The 21,358-nt window shown below is 29.2% G+C and overlaps 3 protein-coding genes across 7 annotated transcripts in view; 2 read left to right on the top strand and 1 right to left on the bottom strand.

Annotated features, from left to right (window-relative positions):
• The window catches only part of LOC148301805 (uncharacterized), a 119,829-nt gene extending 115,675 nt beyond the window's left edge, over nucleotides 1–4,154 (top strand). For all 4 annotated transcript variants that reach the window (XM_088272673.1, XM_088272672.1, XM_088272671.1 and 1 more), the window contains one exon: nucleotides 90–4,154. In XM_088272673.1, the coding sequence (XP_088128799.1) occupies nucleotides 90–3,196 (3,107 nt within the window). In that variant the 3' untranslated portion in view covers nucleotides 3,197–4,154. The remainder of the gene's footprint in view (nucleotides 1–89) is intronic.
• LOC148301804 (DNA oxidative demethylase ALKBH2-like) overlaps nucleotides 1–5,792 on the bottom strand; it is a 142,192-nt gene extending 136,400 nt beyond the window's left edge. Inside the window, exon 1 of one of the 2 annotated variants that reach the window (XM_088272682.1) lies at nucleotides 5,703–5,792. The gene's annotated coding sequence lies outside the window, so the exon portion shown is untranslated. The remainder of the gene's footprint in view (nucleotides 1–5,702) is intronic. The other variant, XM_088272683.1, reaches the window with a different exon arrangement.
• A 5,389-nt stretch (nucleotides 5,793–11,181) lies between these two features.
• LOC148301803 (uncharacterized) lies at nucleotides 11,182–19,422 on the top strand. The gene is made up of 3 exons (XM_088272688.1): nucleotides 11,182–11,462; nucleotides 15,910–16,054; nucleotides 18,876–19,422. Exons 2-3 carry the CDS (start codon nucleotides 15,914–15,916, stop codon nucleotides 19,017–19,019), a joined length of 285 nt encoding a protein of 94 aa, XP_088128814.1. The 5' UTR covers nucleotides 11,182–11,462; nucleotides 15,910–15,913; the 3' UTR covers nucleotides 19,020–19,422.
• Nucleotides 19,423–21,358: the final 1,936 nt, after the last annotated feature.

Here is a 21,358-nt window from a genome sequence, read left to right as displayed (position 1 = left end):
GGAAACAGATTGTTAAAAAAGTTTACTTTACTTAAACAGATTCAGTAGATTTTTTTTCTTTTTAAATTATTGTTATTTTTTGTTTTCAGATAAAGATAAGGAGAACCATACACACTCCAAGGACACCACACCAAACATAAAAGAGAATGGCTCCAGTCCAAACACAGAAAATAATTTAACTGAATTTGATATTAATATTATTACCGGAGTTAACAAAGATTTTTCAAATGAACTGCAAAAGAAAAATAATAAAAACTCCCAGAGCATCAACATCAAAGAAGTAATTTATTCTCAAGATAAACCATCCAATAACGAAATTCGCATTAAGGAGATTCTACCTATATCCAGTTTTGATGTATCCTCAGCGTCTCCGAAATCTCCGACCTTTACACGTGAAGCATCTCCCGAAAGCATTGCTGATGAAACAAATGTGAAGGATGATGCATTTAATACGATGGAAATTCACGAGGATACAAAAACAAATAATGATGAAAGTCAGCCTCCGCCGGTATTACGAATTGGAGACCAATTACTTTTCTTAAAAGTTGGAGATCTCATTCCCGAGAATGCAGCGGGAAGTACTCCATCGTCAGTATTTACAGTTATCGGTGCTGAAGGACTGCAAAGAGTTGTAGAGGATCCTGAAGAAGGTTTTGAAAACAGAAATATTCTTTCTGAATCACTAAATGACACAGGAAAAGAATTATTAATACCTTCAACGATCGAATCTGCCGTTGAAACACCGGCAGAAAATGAGAACAATGATACGTCAGCAGAAGCCAATATACAAACAAAGAAAACAAATGAAGAAAATGAAACAGTTACTGAAAGTTTGGATGAAATGCTGCAAGAAGCGATATCTGATTTGTATGAAACGACCACTAAAAGTTCTTTATTTACTTCACAAAGCAATGAAGAAATAAATGGTCAAAACGATGTGTTCCAAAATTCTTTAGATGCTATTAATTATAATGATAGCTATAGTGATTCTGCATCAACATACGTCGAATCGTACACTGAGTTTCCGCGTGTAGTAGGAAAGTCGATTACAGAACAACATTTGGAAGACGAGCCTCAGCCAATTCCAATAGAACACCTGCCAGAACATAACCCCGAATATCCACCTATTCCGGAAGATATTATGATACTTAGTATGACTGAAGATTCTTTGGAATCAGGATCTTCTGAAGTAGACTTCAGCGGTGTAAGTCCTATTGAAAACCCCATAGCTAAAAACGATGAGAAAATTTTCATTGTTAAACGTCCTGTCATACCATTATCTTCCCCGAAACATTATCACGGAGAAAGCAATCCAGAAAAGATATTACCTGACATATTACCATTCATAAGGATAAATGGAACCAATGAAAACAGCTCTCAATCTACAGCACCCGAAGAGTGGCTTAAGACTACAGAAGAAACGGACACACCTGCGGAATTCAATAGCCCACTGCTTATTTTAGATTCTGCGCTTCCTGATAGTATTCTGCAATTTTCAAGTAAGAACAGCAATGAAGATGACGATAGCAAAGAATATATTTTCATCAGTAACAATACTCTGAAAAACAACATGGACACATCTGATTTGAATAAATCTGAAGTCACTACAGACGATTCTCTCGCTCAAACTGATGTTATAGAATTAGAAGGTGAATTCAGATCTCCTGGAGAACCACTTTTGGTTCCTGAATGGGAGAGAAACCAAACTACCGATGAGCCTGCTGTAACACCGAACACTGAAAGCAGTGATTTATACACAATCGACCCAGAAAATTATATAATAGAACAAAATGTAACAGAGTATAGGGAAAATCCCAATAATTCAAATGTAGGAGATTTTAAGGAACAGTTTAATTCTGAGAGCACGACAGAAAAATTATCTACCGCTGATTTTCTATATACTACAAGTGAAATCAAATCTTCATCAACTGAACTACCAATTACAAATGAAACTGAAAATATTATGAATCTTTATGGAAAAGATAATGATAGAACTGACTACCCAACAGACGATACAATCACCAATTTTATAATTTCTACTGAATATTCGAGCAGTGTTCCTTCCACAGAAAACACACGAGTACAGGAAAGTTATTTTACTGAAAAATCAGCTATTATCAATGTAATGTCAGAGGTGGTTCCAGATACAGAAACCATGAATATGAATGGTGATGTCCATCCACAAAAGCAAAAAAAGACTTCAGCTTTAGTATCTGATGTAAAAATTGATTCCGGAAAGAAACATAACATCTTGGCAGACTTAATTAATTTGGTTGGTGATGTTGCGTCCATTGGTAACCACGATGTTGAAGTTTCTACAGTTCAAAATAGTCTAGAAACACAGAAATCAAAGGATCTACTTCAGCGCGAAATGAACAATGCTAAAAATTCACCAAAAGAGATAAAAGATAGAACTAAAGAACCAGAAACAACTTTAGACCAAGTGGCTGATACGGTTGAAATAACCGAATATGATTTTTCGGGTGACAAAATGGATGTAGATACACCGATGGAAAATGAAAAAGTAGAATTCACTACAAAGAGAACCTACATTGACAAAGATACTGATGAACGAAATAAGTGGAAATCGACTGATGATATTGTCAAAGATATAGAAATCATACCCAAAGTTGAAAACAAGATTAATAAGAAAAATCCATCAAAGGAAAAAATCATAGATGAAGCACTAAATAAAAATGTTGATGAAGGCATATCAAACATCCAACCAGTAACTAAGGCTGCAGTAACGACAACGACAAGATCATCTTATGTCCAAAAAGTGAAAGATTTAAGGGAAAAACTGAACAAAGATGTGATCATTTACACCACTGTACAACCAAGGACTACATCACCGGTGAAAGAAATAAATGAAGATGTTCCCAAAAAAATCAATCTCTCAATGGTCAATAAAAATCCGGAAACGTTGATAACAGTTGACAATATTGAAACATCTACCATAAAAGAACAAAAAAACATTGAATTTGAAACAACAGAGAATAGTTACACAAGTACGGTTATGAAAGTTTCTGGAAAACACTCTCACACTGAAGATCAAATGAACATATTGAATAGCAGCGAAAGGGACAAATTGACAAAGCGAGAAACAAATTCGCAACTGACAGATACTGCAGGTCAAATAGACGATAGCTTGATTAGTATTCTCAGAGGATTTTTCGAACAACATTTCAGCCATTGAAATAAATAAATCAATATTTTCGAGCAAATCCACAACACATTGAAAAACCTTATCGTTAAATGTATACAACAATTTGACAAAGTGCTCCTAAGCGTAGATACTATGCAATAAAGCGAGAAACAACAATAAAGGCGCCAATGTTATATTAGGAGTTGAAACGCTTAAATGTATTATAGATTTCCTATGATAGATGTATTACTCTGATACTAGCAGTATTTAGCGAGACATTTAGAGATATAATTTATTTATTATTAGAAATATACTTATTTAAGAAATTTACGTATTATACGTATTCTTAGACATTAATCTGATTACGCTAGTCTTCGTTCGATAGTGTGACATTTCAAGTAAGCAATCGGAAAGTAAGAAGTAAACTTTTCCCATGATTGATAACTAGAATATAAATTGACTCTATGTCGATAAGCAGAAGTGATTTGAAAGGCTCTGCATGTGCATGTCTTTGCCAGAATTGCCATTGTTAATTTAGATTAGATGATAAAAAATATCGAATAGTTTAGATGCCCTCGAAGGCCTAGTAATGGTTACATTCAAATACTGTATGAATCTCAATGAATGATGAAATCTCAAGATTTAAAAAGTATTTGTTATTATTTTATAATTTTTATACGAGAGAAAAATTAATTTTATTTAGAATATAATTAAACTATATGATCATTTTTATGTGGCAATATTTTTATCGTTTAAGATACAAGCCTGATTTGTTTTAATGTTCAATTTTTTATGTATGTAATATCTCTGATAAAATAGCTCAAAATTAATTGTATGTAATTTATTTACCTGTGTATGCTCAGTTTGTATCAATTGAATAAAAGTATATATTATTATAACTATGCCATCGGAATAATTGTCTGTCAAAATAATATTGTTGTCAATTAAAATTTTAATGAAAGGACCTCTCCTTCTCAGAAGAATGTTATACACAGTAATAAAACATTAATAAAAATATGTGTTCATTTTTATTTATATACCTACTACATCAATCGAAAACAGATTCATAATTGGACTAAACCTTTTCCATTGGACAAGAGCAGGTATATAAACACATGGAATTGTGCAATTACAAATTGAATCAATATTTTTGAGCTTATGTTATTTCACACCTTCCAAAGTGTGGTCACTATCACAGGAGGCATTTTTAGGGTGCGTGCACTACACAATTTCAAAACTACGGCGTCCTGAACAAAGACTCTCTTATGTTGGAGTAAAACAATACAAGGTTTAATAATAATAAATAACTTATTAACAGCGATCGCGAAAATCTATCTTAATATTGTTTATACCAGAGTTGTCAAACTCAATAGGCACTAAGGGCCGCATAAGGTATTTTGAGTACACCACATCAAAAAACTCAAAATTACATTTTAATTTTTATCTAACTTTAAGAGAATAATTCACTATCGAAGACAGTCACGTGAGGTACAATAGATCCAACTTAATGATTTCATAAAAGAATATCATATGTTCCCGTACAAAAAAAATATTTCAATGAAGAATTAAAATAAATGAAAAATATAACCGCTTGTATCCGCGGGCTGCAAAAAAAAATACTCGCGACCCGCAAGTTTGACATGCCTGGTTTATACTACTGTTTTCAGATACATATACAGTTTTACATGTTTATTATAAAATTTAAAAAAAAACATACTCATCGTAAAGATAGCATTCCAAATATATACATATTGAATAAAAAAGAGAACACATTACTAAACGCAAAAAGGAGGGTATCAAATGATAATTCATCAATTTAGTTAAGCTCCAATATATTTAAGAATACCAAACACTATAGTAAAAAAATCATTTAAAACATATACCATATAACACATAAAAAACTCAAGCCATCTCGAGAAATCGGGAGACATGATGGAAAAATATATAATCAGCGCAGTCCTAAGCAAAAGTGAGATCTGGTACAAGATCTTCTGGTCGATATAAAAAAAGGTTCACCTAGGGATGCCATTATATTTAATATATTAATTTCTTTTATTTCTTAAATTATCTGAGAATCTTGACTTTAATAATTTAACTTCTTTAATAATTTTAGATAAGTAACTGATTTGAATTAATATAAAAAATATACAGATTAAAGCCAAACAAGTACAGAAACACCTCCTGAATAATTCACTTAGGTTTCCCTGTCTAATAGTTTGTAGTTTGGATAACAAATCACATGGTGACATATAATTACTGTTTAGCGTAAAAAATAACTAGGAAAAAATCATTCATCAACTTTAGCTTAAAATTGTATGTTTTACATATAATAAAAATAAATGCAGCAGGAATGACGCGAGGACGCGATCAAATTGTTTAGAAAAAAAAATATGTATGAAAAATAAGTAGCAGGAATAACACATTTTTACTGGCAAATAAAATATGATTTGAATAAAGAATGAATATCATATGGTTTGAATACAAGCAATGAATCCAGATTAAAAATACAGATGTTAAATGAAGGTAAAGCAGTTTTCTATTTAAGTGTTGTACTTACCATAACTTCTGAATTTGAAATTTGAATTCGAGACACTTTTTCACTATTGTTGATTTTCTTGACAACATAACCATAGAAACTTACACTTATGCAGCTTTGACATTTACAAGAGTTGCAACACTACGGAAAAAATTTACCCTTTAATACTTTTAAATATGGGGATAGTTGTTATTATTTTATGTGAAGAGGGTTTAGAATTTATTCTTCTAAAGGTACATAAATAGATGGCAAGCTTATTTAAAAACACTACGAATGTTTATATGTATACAATACATAAAACAAATATGTTTACAAGTATAATGATTTCAAATTATTTATAGAAAACTATTTTCGTGGATAAAGATATTGAATATATGCATAAACGAAACGAAAGGCAAGAGGTTAAAACGTTATAACACTGTTTTACGGTATAATTTAATTTATTTTATTTATTAATAAAAATCGATATTCTCCGCTTTACACTTCGAAATCCCCATATACTATTATATTTTTTCTATCTATGGACAGTCTATGCGAACCTATGTACAGTCTCTTCTAAGTTATTTTACCTCTAGTTTTTTTTAATTATTTATTTGGCAGTATAAATAAGTTAAAAAAAATAATTAAATAAATACTAGAGGAAAAATAAATGAACATTGAAAAAAAAATTTTTGACAGTATAATTTTTTTTTCAAAATATATAAGTAAAAGTAGACGTAAAATAACTGTGAACAGACTGTGTAAATATATATAAATATATATATATATATATATATATATATATATATATATATATATATATATATATATATATATATATATATATAAATATATATAAATATATATATATATATATATATATATATATATATATATATATATATATATATATATATATATATATATATATATATATATATATATATATATATATATATATATATATATATATATATATATATATATATATATATATATATATATATATATATATATATATATATATATATATATATATATATATATATATATATATATATATATATATAAATATATATATATATAAATATATATATATATATAAATATATATATATATATATATATATATATATATATATATATATATATATATATATATATATATATATATATATATATATATATATATATATATATATATATATATATATATATATATATATATATATATATATATATATATATATATATATATATATATATATATATATATATATATATATATATATATATATATATATATATATATATATATATATATATATATGTTTACTTTCAAACTCATATGTAGAAGAATGTTATAGGTACACAATTATTATATATCCGATTGCTTTCTCTATCATGGAAAATAATTACACTTCAGTTAATAATACCGTATTCTCAATCTTCCAAGTCTACTGCTTACCGCTTCAAATTATCAAGCTTAATGGCACTGCTTTGATTTACTGCTAGGTCTGTATAGTAAACAGATAACAGCAATATACGAGTATATAAATATAATAATTACAATAATATTAGTACGACTCCCTTTTATTATCAATGAAAAGAAATTGAAGTTAATTTAATACAGTGCTTTATGCATTGCACAACTTTACTTCAAAAACCAATGAGCAATTCAAACTTCAAGCTTTTTCTTTCTATAGAGCAATAAATTCGTATTGACCTGTATTAGATAGGGGTTGAATAGCTTAATCCGGTGCTAACGATTATTATCATACTTTGTGCTTTCTTCATAATTATTTTTTGATTAAATAAAATTAAATTTTAAGCCATAATTTTTAATGTTTGGGACAGTGTCATATTGAACAAGTTTGCAATTATGTATATAGGCCGAAGTTATGATTACAGTGGCCTTCAACAAGAAATGCATTTTACCCAATCTTCCTGCGCATATAACCAATCAAAACATAAATTTATACATATACCTTTCTTGGTGTGGTTCAAGATAAACCAAAATATTTGTTTGAAATGCTTATTTTATTAACAAATTTTAGAGGCGCAATTTAAGTCTTTTTCTAATTAAAGAACAATTAAAGAGTTTTTCAGATTTTGTAAATTAAATTTTATTAATTTATGAAAAGTTATCAAATGTTTTCTATATTTGAATGATGTTATTGTGGTTTCGTGTATATTTTTTATTAACTTTTTTTCATTACGTTAAAAAAGTTATTGATTATGCTTATTGAATTACAAAAATCAAAGCATTATCTTTACATATTTAAAAATCAAAGAAATCAGCTTATTACTTTCTTATTTTTTAATTAGTTGTATGTTTCAAACGTGCCATGTGAGAGGAATGATAGGTGATAATAAGTGATTTCTCACACCAATATTTATTTACTGTCTCTCTGGGCAAACTTTTCAATTACACATCATACAATTAACATTCATAAAAATGCCGCGTTGATACGACGTAGTACCCTGTGCACAATTGGGGCGAACGGGTTAGAAGAAATGTTTGTTTCAAAACTTCTTTTTTATTTTGTTTTAGGAATTTCATTTCATCTCTTATCAATAAACATGGGCTTAACTTTAAGAACTAACTCATTTCTTCGGTTATTGAATTTTCATCATTATGCATCTTAGGCGCGGATAATATAAACAATGATAAAGTTTTTCTTTCTTTTTGAATCAGCGAAATCGAAAAAAAATCGTTTTCTCCCTGTTCTATTAGAGGAAATAGTTATCACTAACTTGCTAGTACGTAGTAAAATATTTCAATATCACTTAGCTATCTGGATCTATGTAAAGATAACAGTATTATACATAGTTTCATATTATTTTGAATGACCGTGCATTTTATGTTACAATAATTTATACAAAATTAATATTTTTGGATTCAAGGCTCTTTCGGTCTACTGTAATATGCGTACTTTAGCTATGGTAGGTATTATCGATTGTTTTGTCTTAAAACCTTGCTTATTATTAGACCTACGTCTACAAGATGTTCAAGTCCATTTGGAAAACAAAGGGAATATAATATTTTAAATATAGCTTTCTGCTTCTTGGTGTATATTCGAATTTATTTCTAAATGAATATTATTTGTTAATCCCATAACTTTAATCAGCACAAATGGTTCTTGGCACAAATGCTTAAATTTAGGCTATCATGCACGTTTTTCCGGTTCGATTCTCAAAAAGGTGAATTTAAATTCAAATTTCTCCATTCTATCCCTAAAATATATACATAATCTGTGAAACATGTAGGTATTAATAAATTTCTATATACTATCCTTAAAATATATGTACTATCAGTGAAATATGTATTTAAAAATTTAATCATATATTTGATTTGTTTGATTCTCGTAAATATTTTGATTGGACCATCCTTTATTCGACAACTATTGCTTGATCATTCGAGGATTCGACTGCTACTAACAAAGTCTGATAAGGTAAATAAAAAATTTAAGCATTAATTTTCGAATGCTACTGATAGTAAAGAAAATATCTTGTTTTTTTGGGATGCCGTATTTTATGAATTTTTCAGATTCATTGTAATTTTTATTGTGACTTGTTGTAATAATTTTTCAATGGTTACATGTTTAAAGGCTTTCAAAATTATCGTCAACATAAGGGAAAAGGGGAAAATTTACGCCTTTTTGTTTTTAAAATCTCAGATACTTTCATGATCTTAAAATTATTCAGATATCAAGGAATTTTATAGGACTTTGGGACGCCAGGTTACCACAGTTAATAATGGTGACTAGTCCTCATTAATCGGAATTAATGGAACCATTTTTTATGTCGTATACCTTTACATATATACTGTGCTTACAGTATGGTCTATCCGTGTACGGTAAATATATGATATAATGCATAAAACTCACATGTATTGTTTACGAACAAATAAATCAGGTAATATTTTTCATAGGATGACAATTTTTGCGGAGAAAGACGTTCATCTTGCCAAATATTGACCATGACGACATTAAACGTTATGTGATATTGAAATAACGTTACAAAATTTTCCCAAAATATCAGCTAATAATATGTCAGAATTAAAAAAAAAGTGTCAGAAAAAACAATGATAAGCTTTCAATATTATTTTAAACTTTTAAATGTGTTTCTAAGGGTGGATTTTTTTCCCTAAAGACATAATTAATGAAACATTGGTTACTATGGTAACAATATTTATTATTTATTTATTTATTCATACATGTAAAGATATTCACAATCAAAAGACAAATTATAATTAAATACGAAAATAAAAATCTATATGGTTCAAATAAAATAGTTTTAAAAAATCTTCTAAAAACTCATGTAACGAATCACCGTACTTACGAATAATTTAGGCAAATAAAATTTACAAATACCTCTTATGGGAAATATAATTACGGCTAGCGAAAAAATGTTCTTGTGAAATTTTAAATCACCTCATGTTAAGCTTTTCGGGCACGGTTAGAAATATTGTCATTGTTTACGTCACTGACGCTAGTTTACAGTCGCCGCCATTTCCCACTTCTTATCAAGGAACCATGATGAAAAAGTATGACGTAAATATTTTTAATTTATTTAACTTGTCAGAGGTGCTTGATAAATTAAAATAAATTGAAGCAAATTATAACGCCTCCAGAAAAAGATGAATAGTTCAAATTTCATATGTTTTTATGTTTATGGTAACACCACCACACACGAAATTGTATACAATTGTTTGTATTAAAATTCAAGCTTTTGTAATTGTTTTGGAACGTATCTTGATCCACCTGATGTTGCCAGCCTGACCGCAGAATCAACGTGCGACTGCGTGTGACACTAAACAGAAGACAGAGAGAAAGTTGCTCCGTGTGTGGTGGTATTAAATTCTCGCCAGGAACAGATACAGGGGAAGTAAGGAGGTATGTTGTAAAGAATGAAAAGTAAAGAATAATCGTCGTTTTTTTTAAACAAAAATATCAAAATTTAAATAATTTCCTATCTTATTTTATGTTATAAGTAACGTAATGTTATGATAATTGCCTTAGAACAGGCGCTTTTGAAGAAAATATTACTTTTTTACTGACATTGTATACACATCCAAAAAGGTAAAAAAGAACATGGATTAACAACAAAATAACGATGAGATGAAATGAATAATTACTCTTTGGTTCTTATGTATGTATAAATATTGGTGGTGAAAATTTTTATTACTTAAAATACAAGTAAAATATAATTCAGTACTTAAAAAAATGAAAGATAGTTGGCATTTTCATTAATAATTTACATTTTGGTGACAACTATTTCATAGTCACATTGTTTTGATGCAAATTTTTAAAAATCATTCTTACGAGTCAATAAAAATCTTCGTAATTTTTTTACTTCGTTATTTTGTATGTAAATATAATAATTTCATTATTTACATTAAACTTAAATAAGTATTTTTATTTCAAATAAGATATCGTTTATAAAATTCCTTAAAAATAAAAAAAAATAAATGAATGAAATTAATTCGTCTTTTATCGACAAAATCCTTTCTTTTCTAGCTAAGTATTCCGAGTAACTTTTCCGGGATGGTTTTTCAATGCTTACATTGTTCCCGAGATCTCTAATTTTAGAAAGAGTCTTAACCTTTTTACAAGAACCTGTTTAAGTTGTACCACGTATTTAATGTAGATGGACCTCAAGTCCGATCTTACAGATACACGGTCATCATCATTTCTTCATAGCCGGGCGAGGGGGTGGGGAAGAACGAGGGGGGAGCCTATAAAGTGGCTCTTCTAAGGGGCGCCGCTAATAGTCACAAGAAACTATCCTCCTTAAACAGGTAAGTCCAGAAAACACATATTTATAAATAAAAATAATTTGAGTAATTTGAAAACTATTTATACATTAAATCATTTATTGTATAAATGAAGTGCAAATATTGTATAAAGTATGATTTTTCCTCTTATACGCTTGGCACAGTGTTTTTTTACTCAACGAAATTTATGTGCTTCGGTGTTAGAAACAGAAATGATATTTTTTGTCAGAATGAAGAAGTTTTATTTTTAATGGTGAATCTACCGGGACCATGAGTCTTTTGCGTAGGAGCAAGACGTGTTAACCATTGCATTAAGGATTGTATATATGTTCAACAAATATTTACTTGGTTATTTATGTGAGAAATTCATTGTGAGAAGTTCATTAAATTTTTTTTAAATCAACTTCTAAAACTTTTTTATTCTCATTTTCGGGTTTTTACATTTACTCTGTTGCTTCCAAGGAGGCTTCTTAACTAAAAAAAATAACAATTTGCGTGTTGATTTTTGATTTTTTTATTTGCTAAATTACACAAAAGACATGTATATGTATATGTATATGTACCTCGACTCTTTTGGTATACCTGCGTGCAATACGCCGAAATATATTGTGTGTATTTTTAAAATACCATCTGAAATACATTTTTCGTAAAATATTTTTTATTATTTTTAAATTGATTAAGTGTGGTACATCAATTATTTTCTTAGATATCACAACGGTGAAATAAGAAGTAAATGAAAACTGAGATAAGATAGAAAGGAGTGTTGAAATGGTTTGGGCATGTATAGGGAATAAATGAACGGTGAAACAGATTTTAGATGCGAATTTGGTTGAAATTAGAAGTAGAACAAGGCAAAGAGTACATAATATGATCGAGTTCACCGAGTGTTTGAAAGTGAACAAGGCAGAAGTCAAAATATGTGTAAGGAAACGTATAGATGTGGAAAAGGTAAAAGGAATAAAATACAAAGGAATTTGCCAATATAATCTCAATATCTACCCGTGAGGGTATAGTTTGTTAGTAAGTTAATTATTCTCTTATTATTTAAAAATACATGCATACTTTAACGCAACTGATAAATTAGGTATGAAAAAAAAACACTTCAAAACACTTCAATTTTAAAACCAATAAATTTTATTTAAATATCCTACTGTTAATCAAATACTTAATTTAATCGATATTTTCTCTTCCTAAAACTTTCAAAACGCCGAGAAATAAATCTTTTCTAGCATTCAATTTATTAGAAATTGTTTTAACACTGTCAAGTGTCTGACTGATTGGCAGATTTTAAACAGGAATATCCTGTTTTTTAATGTATCCATTACAAAACTATCCAGTTTATAATTTCATTAACAATATAATAAAGCAAAGCGCTTATTAAAAAAACTAAATTCAATAGTAAAATAAATTTAATAGTTTATAAACATCAGATTTATTCGATCGGAAATATATATTTTAAAACAATCGTTTTCGAGTTTTGTTATTAAAAAATGATTTCAAATAAGTTTTCCATGAAATTTGACTTTTGTTATTCATTATAATATTTATTTATTTTTCAAGCTACGTATAATGTATGCCAAATAATTCAAAACACAAATTAATTTATAAATTAAATACTTCATAGTGAAGACGCAGACTCAAATGACAAATATTCTTTATAATAAAATTTTAATCGTTTATGTATACATTAAAATTCCCTGGTTAGAACAGACCGAAGGCAGAGAATTTTTTTGAGAGATTCTATTGTATAATCAATAAAATATAATTCCATTGAATAGCATAGTTAGCCCTAGCACAAAATAAACATAAAAACTTATTTTTAAATTTAGTATTTTATTCAATCTTCATCATTTTTATATTTGTGAACAGCTCCATTTAAAATAATTATTTTACTCATTATTTTTGGTTTGATAACAAGTCACAATATTATTTTTTTTCATTTATGCTACATCGTCATTTGACAAAATATTTATAATTTAATAAACTTAAGCAAATCTTTCCCTTTTGGTGGTGTGTATTTACCACTCGACTTTGATGTCTTCAATCTCGTCAGAAATACACCATTTTGTTATTTGACGACATTCTACTTTTCAGATAAATTTTGTTTATTAGCCATAAAATCTTCTGACGTTAGTATCGTAACTGGCAACCACAAAGACTCCGTTCATCTTATTCAGTCGTAAATAATGTAGCAATAATTGCATTGTTCACGATGCGGTTTCAGATAGCAAAATGTTACAAATGAAAGTCCATTCTTTGAATTCAACAATATACCTACCGTGCTTTATTGTATCATACATCTGACAAGTAAAAGCATTTACTTTATGTAAGATGCATGATATCATTGTGTTTGATAATTAGCCTTGTTTTATTTTTGTGATTCCATCAAGATTTCTCCTCAAAGTTTATATCACTATCATAATTTAGACGAAGAAGTCTGTTGAGATGACAATAACTGGAGTCTGGGTTTAAGACCTGTCATTTGCTTGTTTGAGTGATCGCTTTATACACTCTTTAACATTTACCATTCTACCCATTATTGATAACCACATTATGTTGAGATATTAATACTAATGTTGAAATATCAATAAATATCTTACAATTACAAAAAATACGGTTATAATTTTAGTTTTTAAATATTTTAAAAGTAACGATACGTTTTGATGCACGATATATATATTTTTTTAATTTAGAAAATGTTAATAACTTATTATTTCAATTTTGTATCCAAAAAAATAACTATAAGTTTTTCTTTAAAAAAATAATATCTTACACTGAAAACAAATATAAGATTTGAAAGATTTGATTTAAGATTTTCATAAAATAATACGGAAATCATTAAAATGTTTTTAATGATTTCCGTATTATTTAATGATTTCCATTAAACAGTTTTTTTCATGATTTAGAGATTAATAGTTAAGTTCTCAAATAAATTAACTTCTTTTTATTTAAGCATCAGTTTGTAAGAAATGTTGAAAATGCTAAATATTTATTTAATCATTTAGCTCTAAGTCTTTCTTCTTTCTAATTTTTTTGTATGAATTATTTGCCCAAATTTATTTAGCAAATCATTGAATCATTACATTTTGTATTAAATTAAAAGTAACTTCTTCTCTTTATGCAAATATGTTGTCGTCGTGTTGACAAAATAAACCGTTTCATTGTAACACTTGCCTCAAATTGAGAACATGTGACTATCGTTCCACTTCGCTTTATTTGCAATTGAAATGAAAAGTTTTGGGATCAAATTTGCATCTACAAACGATTGGACAACAATTCAAACGTGCCTCAAATGCATTGTGTGGCTTAAATAAAGGTCAAAGATAAACAAAATGGTATTTAAAAAAATAATAAAATAATGAAAAAAATACATATTTTTGCAAAAACCGCTACATAAATACACATATTTTTCATTGACGTTTTTCCTTGAATTTTTAATGTATAAATATCCTAAATTAATTTATTTAATAAATAAAACATATATTTCTTTGCCAATAATGATATTAAAGCCTAACACTTAAAATATTTTGTAAAGTTATTTGATTAATATTTTAAGTAAATAACAACGAAAGCGACAAGGTGGAAGTTCAGCATATCTCATAAATAAATTTATGTTTCTACATTATAGATAAACAAACTACTAATGTAAACTTTGTGAAGTAACATGTTTTTTTTTTAAATATTTAAATAAAATACTTTAATAAGACCACTTTTGAGTTTATTAATGCTTACCCAACAAGTTATTTTTACATCAATAAACTCAAAAGTGATTTTATGATATTTTTTTTAATTTTTAAATTACTAGTGCCTTTGTTTAAAAAAAACACAATGCTTACGTCTGTGTCAACGTTAAGAATATATTTCGCTTACGAACTTTTTGATTTATTATACATTCTGTAATAAAAAAAATTAAAAAAAAACTAACTAACCATCACGCCGCTTCCCCACAGGGGTAGGTTCTTCCACGTTCATGCATCTCCTCATACATACCCGCCGATTGTTACGACTCCATTCATAATACATTCTGTAATAATAATATTAATAGTCGTCCGCCTCCGTAGAGTGATGGTCAGAACCCTCGGCTACCGTACTGGAGGTCCCGGGTTCGATTCCCAGGGGTAGTCAAATAAATATAACTGAATTTTTCACTTTTATATTTATTCAATATTACCCTGGACTGGTACCTGAAGCGGAATGAAGATCACCTTTCCTTCGTGTGTTAATGATCAAAAGAACACTGCGTTTATATGATGCGCAGTGCCCTGTGCACCATTGGGTGCGGATAAGGGTTTGAAGAAGATGAAAAAGAAGGAATAATAATAATAAAAACTGAACTGTATTCTCTAGCTTCTTCTTCATAATTTATTATCACACACGTTATCCACTAAGTGTTCGTAAGTCTCTGATGAGAATCAAGCAAATATTGACTAAGTGTAATAAACGTTCATAATTTTCCCCCTTTCCCTTACAGCAAGATGAAATTCCTAGTGTGCCTGTTTGTGGTGGTAGCCGCGGCTTCAGCCTTCCCCCAGAGAGAGGGAGCAGCCTTCACCAACGAAGCCATCATGCAAGCCCAGAACACCTTCCTCATCCCTAAAGATGCTGAAATCCAAAACGTAAGCCTGCTTCAAATAAATAAACATTTAGTAAAGCTCCTTTTGATTATCTTTTATATACTGAGTCTCGTACATTATCGCTTTGGTATTTATACCCATTAACACATTTTTTAATACAAAATTAAAATAAAATATTTGATGATGTAATTATGATTATTTTTTAAGAAAATTGTGAGTTGGGTGAATTATTTACATAGTTAAATATAGTCACAATTAAACTATTTTTTTTCACTTCAACCTTACAATATGTCTCTGCTAGTCTCTGCCTGCAAAAATATATAGCTACGAAGACCATAGGTCCTTTATTATGTGCCGAGAGAATAATGATAATAATAAATTTGGACAATTTAAATACCGCCATTTTCGTAAAATACTACCTCAAGGGCGCAAGAAATATTGCCATTGAATTTTCTTTCATTTAAATTGAAAAAACAATTTATTACGGCCGGATTTTAGGAGAGACTCATTGAAAAGGTAGTATTCACATTACTTTTACCTTCTGATAATGAAAAAATCTCTTTCTTTTATTACGCAAGAAAAATATAAAAAAATATAATTAACTTTGATTCAATATTTGGCACCCTGACTTATTCTTCGTAAAACAGTAACGTTTCGAGAAAATCCGGTTTTGCGGTAAAATAAACGACAATGTAGATTTTCATATAACAATTTATCCTGGTGTGTTTTTTTCCACGTTTGTGGGCTATGTGAGGATATTTACATAATTTCTTAAAACTGTGACATTATGACTTTGTGAACAAACATAAAAATAGTGTGAAAATATCTAAAGAAATATAATGTAATACTTAATTATGCACATAGAGAAGATGAAGTAAATACATATTTGTAATAGAAAATCAGTAGGGTTATCGAGCTTTTATAATTATGTCATTATTTATAGGTACCTATGGCCAAAAAAATTTATGTAAACATTTATGGCTTGAAATACTGTTTTTTCTGTTAAAAATATTGTAGGTGAATCAATCTTTTCATTGGTAGTTTAATATTTAAAGTTTCATATTAGTTAAGGGTTTTCATTTTAATGTATTTTTTTTGTATTGAGGTGTCAATAATTTAATATTTAATTTTTTACTTTATATTATGTTGGTAGCCTATTTATTTGATAAGAGGTTAAAAAAATGATAAATTTAAAACTAAAAAACTAACTAACCATCACACCGCTTCCCCGCAGGGGTAGGCAGAGAGAATAGAGCGCCACACCACTCTGTCCTTGCAAACATTCTTCGCCTCTTCCACGTTCATGCATCTCCTCATACATACCCGCCGATTGTTACGACTCCTAACCTGACCACTTTCAAGTATTTGGCATACCTGATCGTGCCATGTTTTTCTCGTCATGTTTTTTAAAATGATAAATTTTCGTAGGTAATATTACAAAAATCAACTATGCTTATAAATAATATTAAATTTATGCCATTTTATTAATCTCACGTTTTTATTCCTGGAATAAATTTAGTTTAATATATACACGTACTATATAACCAATAAATGAATCAAATATATTGTATGTGAAATACATTAAGTGAAAGTCGGCACTTTGATTTATGATAGTGATAATTTTTTGTAACGGATGGATGTTGTAAAATAAATTTCTCAAATTTATTTGCTTGACATTTAGAATAATTTGCAATATCTCTTAAGGAATAAGAACAGCTTAATTATACCTGTCTATAGAATGCATTATTAGTATATCTTCTTTATTGGTTTCATACGTAGCTTTAATTAAATTGCAAATTAACTCAGGGGTGAATTATAATAGTATTTTTGTAATCCTTACAAACAAAATAATATATTATAACAGCACTACTTATTTGTGATTTTATTTGTACATAGATGTTTATACAAAAAAGTATTATTTTTTATACAATATTTAGGTAATATAAGATCCGTTTTTCAAAGGAAATATTACATCTGTTTTTACAGGAATTTCGATGTAAATTATGTCATTTTAAAAATCAATATAACCACCTATATTGATCCCATTATTAAACAATCAAAACAATATCTCAAAAGCACTAAGGACGAATTCGTTTAAAATTAAAATAAATATCATTATTTGCGAATTCAAGACTCTTAACTATGATTGATAGCAAGGTTGAGAGTGTGTACATAATCTTGGGTTAAGAGTACTGAATGGTTTTGTAATTTTATAAAAAATCATCAACCATTAAGAACAAGGTTGAAGATGTTTTGAGATGTTGCAAAATTACCTTGAGCATGTTGTACAACTCTCAATCATAGGATATTTGCTTAAAATATGTTTATATAAAATTCTTGTTCAACTTTTATTGTAGTGGGATAGGCAGAGAGGATGGAACGCCACACTGTTTTGTCTTGACATACACTCCTCGCCTTCTTCACATCCATATATCTAGTCATACATGCCCTCCGATTTCGAAGACTTTTGACACCGCCAGATTTTAGGTTCTGATTGATCTGATCGTGCCAAGACTTTTTCGGTCGTCCTCGTTCTGTTTTCCCTCTCACATTCGCCACATATATTTTCTTAGTCATTCTCTCATTATCCGTTCGCTCCACATGTCCATACAACCAAAATTATCCATACAAATAATTTTCAATTATTTCTCGTTCCGCCTTAAATTCCTTTCTTATATCTTCGGTTTTAATTCTGTCATACAATGATTTTCCACACATTCGTCTGAGGGAGCGCATTTCAACAGCGTTAAATTTGCTTTCATCCTTCCTTTCCCAGTTCCATGTTTCGCTTCCATACATTAGTGTCGGTACCAGCATTAAAATATCCCCCATTAAAATTAATGTTTTTTTTTTATTTTTTCAGGTTCAAGAGGGTATCCAGCTTTCAGCTCTAGAGTCAATCCCCGGAAACCAGCGCATCGATCTTTTCGAGATTCTTGGAAGCCAAGTTCCTCGAGAAGTCATCAACAACCTCCAGGGACAGATTGATCAAGTGGGACGCAACTAAAACTTCAGCGGAATATCTTATACTGTACAAAATGATTTTTGAAGCCGTCTTTGCACAATGCTTATTTTTTCATTAGGTATATCCCAATGAAAAAAGGTACAGAACGAAAAAACAACCTTTCGAATATTACACGCAAAACTAGAAAATCTTGTACGGTTTTCTGAAAAATTTAAAGATATATTTTTGTACACTATTTTATAAGAGTTTTCTTCAAGAGTGCATACAATTTAATAAACTGTGATATCACGATTCTATGTATTCGTGATAAAACTCTTCAATTGAAATTCACCAACATAACAAGTGGGTGCACGATGAAGATATTTTCCCTTCTTTGTAAATAGACCCCTTTATTTTCCCGTGTTACTCTTCGACACAAATAAACTTTTTTTATACATTAATAAAACCTTTTTTCTTTCTTTATACATACAGCGGTAATAATGGTGGGATATTATATTCAGGGAGAAAGACTTGAACCCTGTGGTATACCAGTTGGATAACAAAATTGTTTTACACATATATTAGATGATATAGAGGACTCAAAACATATTTTATGAAACTTCTTAAATTAGTGAATATTAATTTGGAAATAATATGTAATTCTGTATATCAACTAATGGTTGTTCAGATAAAAGAATAATAGATATTTATACAATCCTCAAAAACAGTTTGTCGAAATTTAAATAGACGTACAGAAAAGAACAAAAACGATTCAGCTGAAATCATTTCTGAAAAGGGAGTCTTGGTTTCTTTGTTCGCATTAGTCACGCGTATTGCATAATAGTCTTACATTCACGGTAAAGTGTCTTCAGAGTATAAAAGTAACATTTGAATTCAAGTCTTGCTTCACGTAAGCATTAAGTACGGCCCAGCTTCGGTGAAAGTGGTTTGCTTCAACTTCGGCCATCGAACCGCGCTTCTTCTTCGTGAACCGGTTGGTTACAAAACCAACAAATCACTATCATTTGGATGTTGGACACAATTATAATTGGTCTTTGAATATCACAAATCCAATGCGAGAAAATAAACAATTTGCTTTTTAATGAGTTTATTTTATGAGGCATTGCAAAGCGCTCTGCACTGAGAACTGATGAAACCTTCAAACATACCACATATTCTTAAATCGAAACAATACAAAAATAAAGAGTGTCATACAGGCAAAAATAAGTATAAGTGGCAATAAATATTTAAAGTAAATAAAAACAAAGATTACAAACGATGTATGATAGATGTTCGAACGGTTAAATAAGAAAAGAATGCAACGTTGAGATAAGCATTTTCGATAAAATAAAAAAGGTGTGTTGAGATGGTTTGGACATGTAGAACGAGGAAAAAACGGTTGTTGGAAAATGGAATAGAGAAAGACAGAGGAAAACTTGGCATGATCAGGTATGTCAAATACAGGAGTCGAAATAATCGGCGGGTGTGTGAAATCTAAATAATGGGGAGTTGCATGAATGTGGAAGAGGCGAAGAATGTCTGCAAAGTCCCAATGGTGTAGCGTTCTATTCTCTCTGTCTACCTCTGCGACGAAGTGGTGCGATGGGTAGTTAGTTAGTTAACATAACTGTTAAAAAATATGAAAACTCATCAATAATAAAAAAATAACAAAGGAGCGAAAATTCAATACAATTCTTCTTCTTCTAGTCCTTATTAGCACCCGATGGTGCATACAGCACTGCATCGTATTAAGGCAGTGGTATCTTGATCGTAACTTACATAATGGCAAGGTGATCAATGCTGGGCTTCAGGTTCCAGTCCAGGGTAATAGTAAATAAATATAAGAGTAAAAAATCATTAATATTTATTTTAACTCCCCTGAGAATCGAACCCAGTAATTACTTATGTTTAGACGAGCTACAAATATGATTGATATATTATAAGCGTGTATTTCTTTTTATATTTATATAAAAATCAATCAAACTTTTACTAGAGAAAGTACATAAGAAGTAGACGTGTGTCGTTCGTGAACGAAAGGATATCTTAATTATCTGTTCATATACGCTGATCGAGTGATGTTCGTTGACGAACGAGATGCACTAAGTCATTGATTATCAGATTAACGAATAATAAATCTGGTCACTGGCTCACTGGTCAAAATAAATATCCAACAACGACAAAAAATTTGGACAAAAATGTGAGGTGTCTTTTGGAAGTCATCATTGATTCAAAAGAATAACAAAATAACCGAAAAAATACATTATTAGATTGATCCGGTCTTGATGTCCGGATCACTTTGGTGAATACAGATCCTTTTGTACATATCTTCTATATAACCGGATCTTGCCCACCACTAATGAGACAAGAGTGTATTTAATAAATAATTATTATTTTTTAACCTT

This window comes from Brachycentrus maculatus, unplaced genomic scaffold (genome assembly GCF_059751285.1).
Source record: "Brachycentrus maculatus isolate JH-2025_06_01 unplaced genomic scaffold, ASM5975128v1 h1tg000514l, whole genome shotgun sequence".
Classification (NCBI taxonomy): Eukaryota; Metazoa; Arthropoda; class Insecta; order Trichoptera; family Brachycentridae; genus Brachycentrus; species Brachycentrus maculatus.
This window is presented reverse-complemented; position numbering and strand designations above follow the sequence as displayed.

Bases quoted from the DNA above. Each gene is read 5' to 3' on its own strand.
- LOC148301803 (XM_088272688.1), top strand. From the start codon at position 15,914: ATGAAATTCCTAGTGTGCCTGTTTGTGGTGGTAGCCGCGGCTTCAGCC. The intron at 16,055-18,875 runs GTAAGCCTGCTT...TTATTTTTTCAG, and splicing joins AAGATGCTGAAATCCAAAAC to GTTCAAGAGGGTATCCAGCT.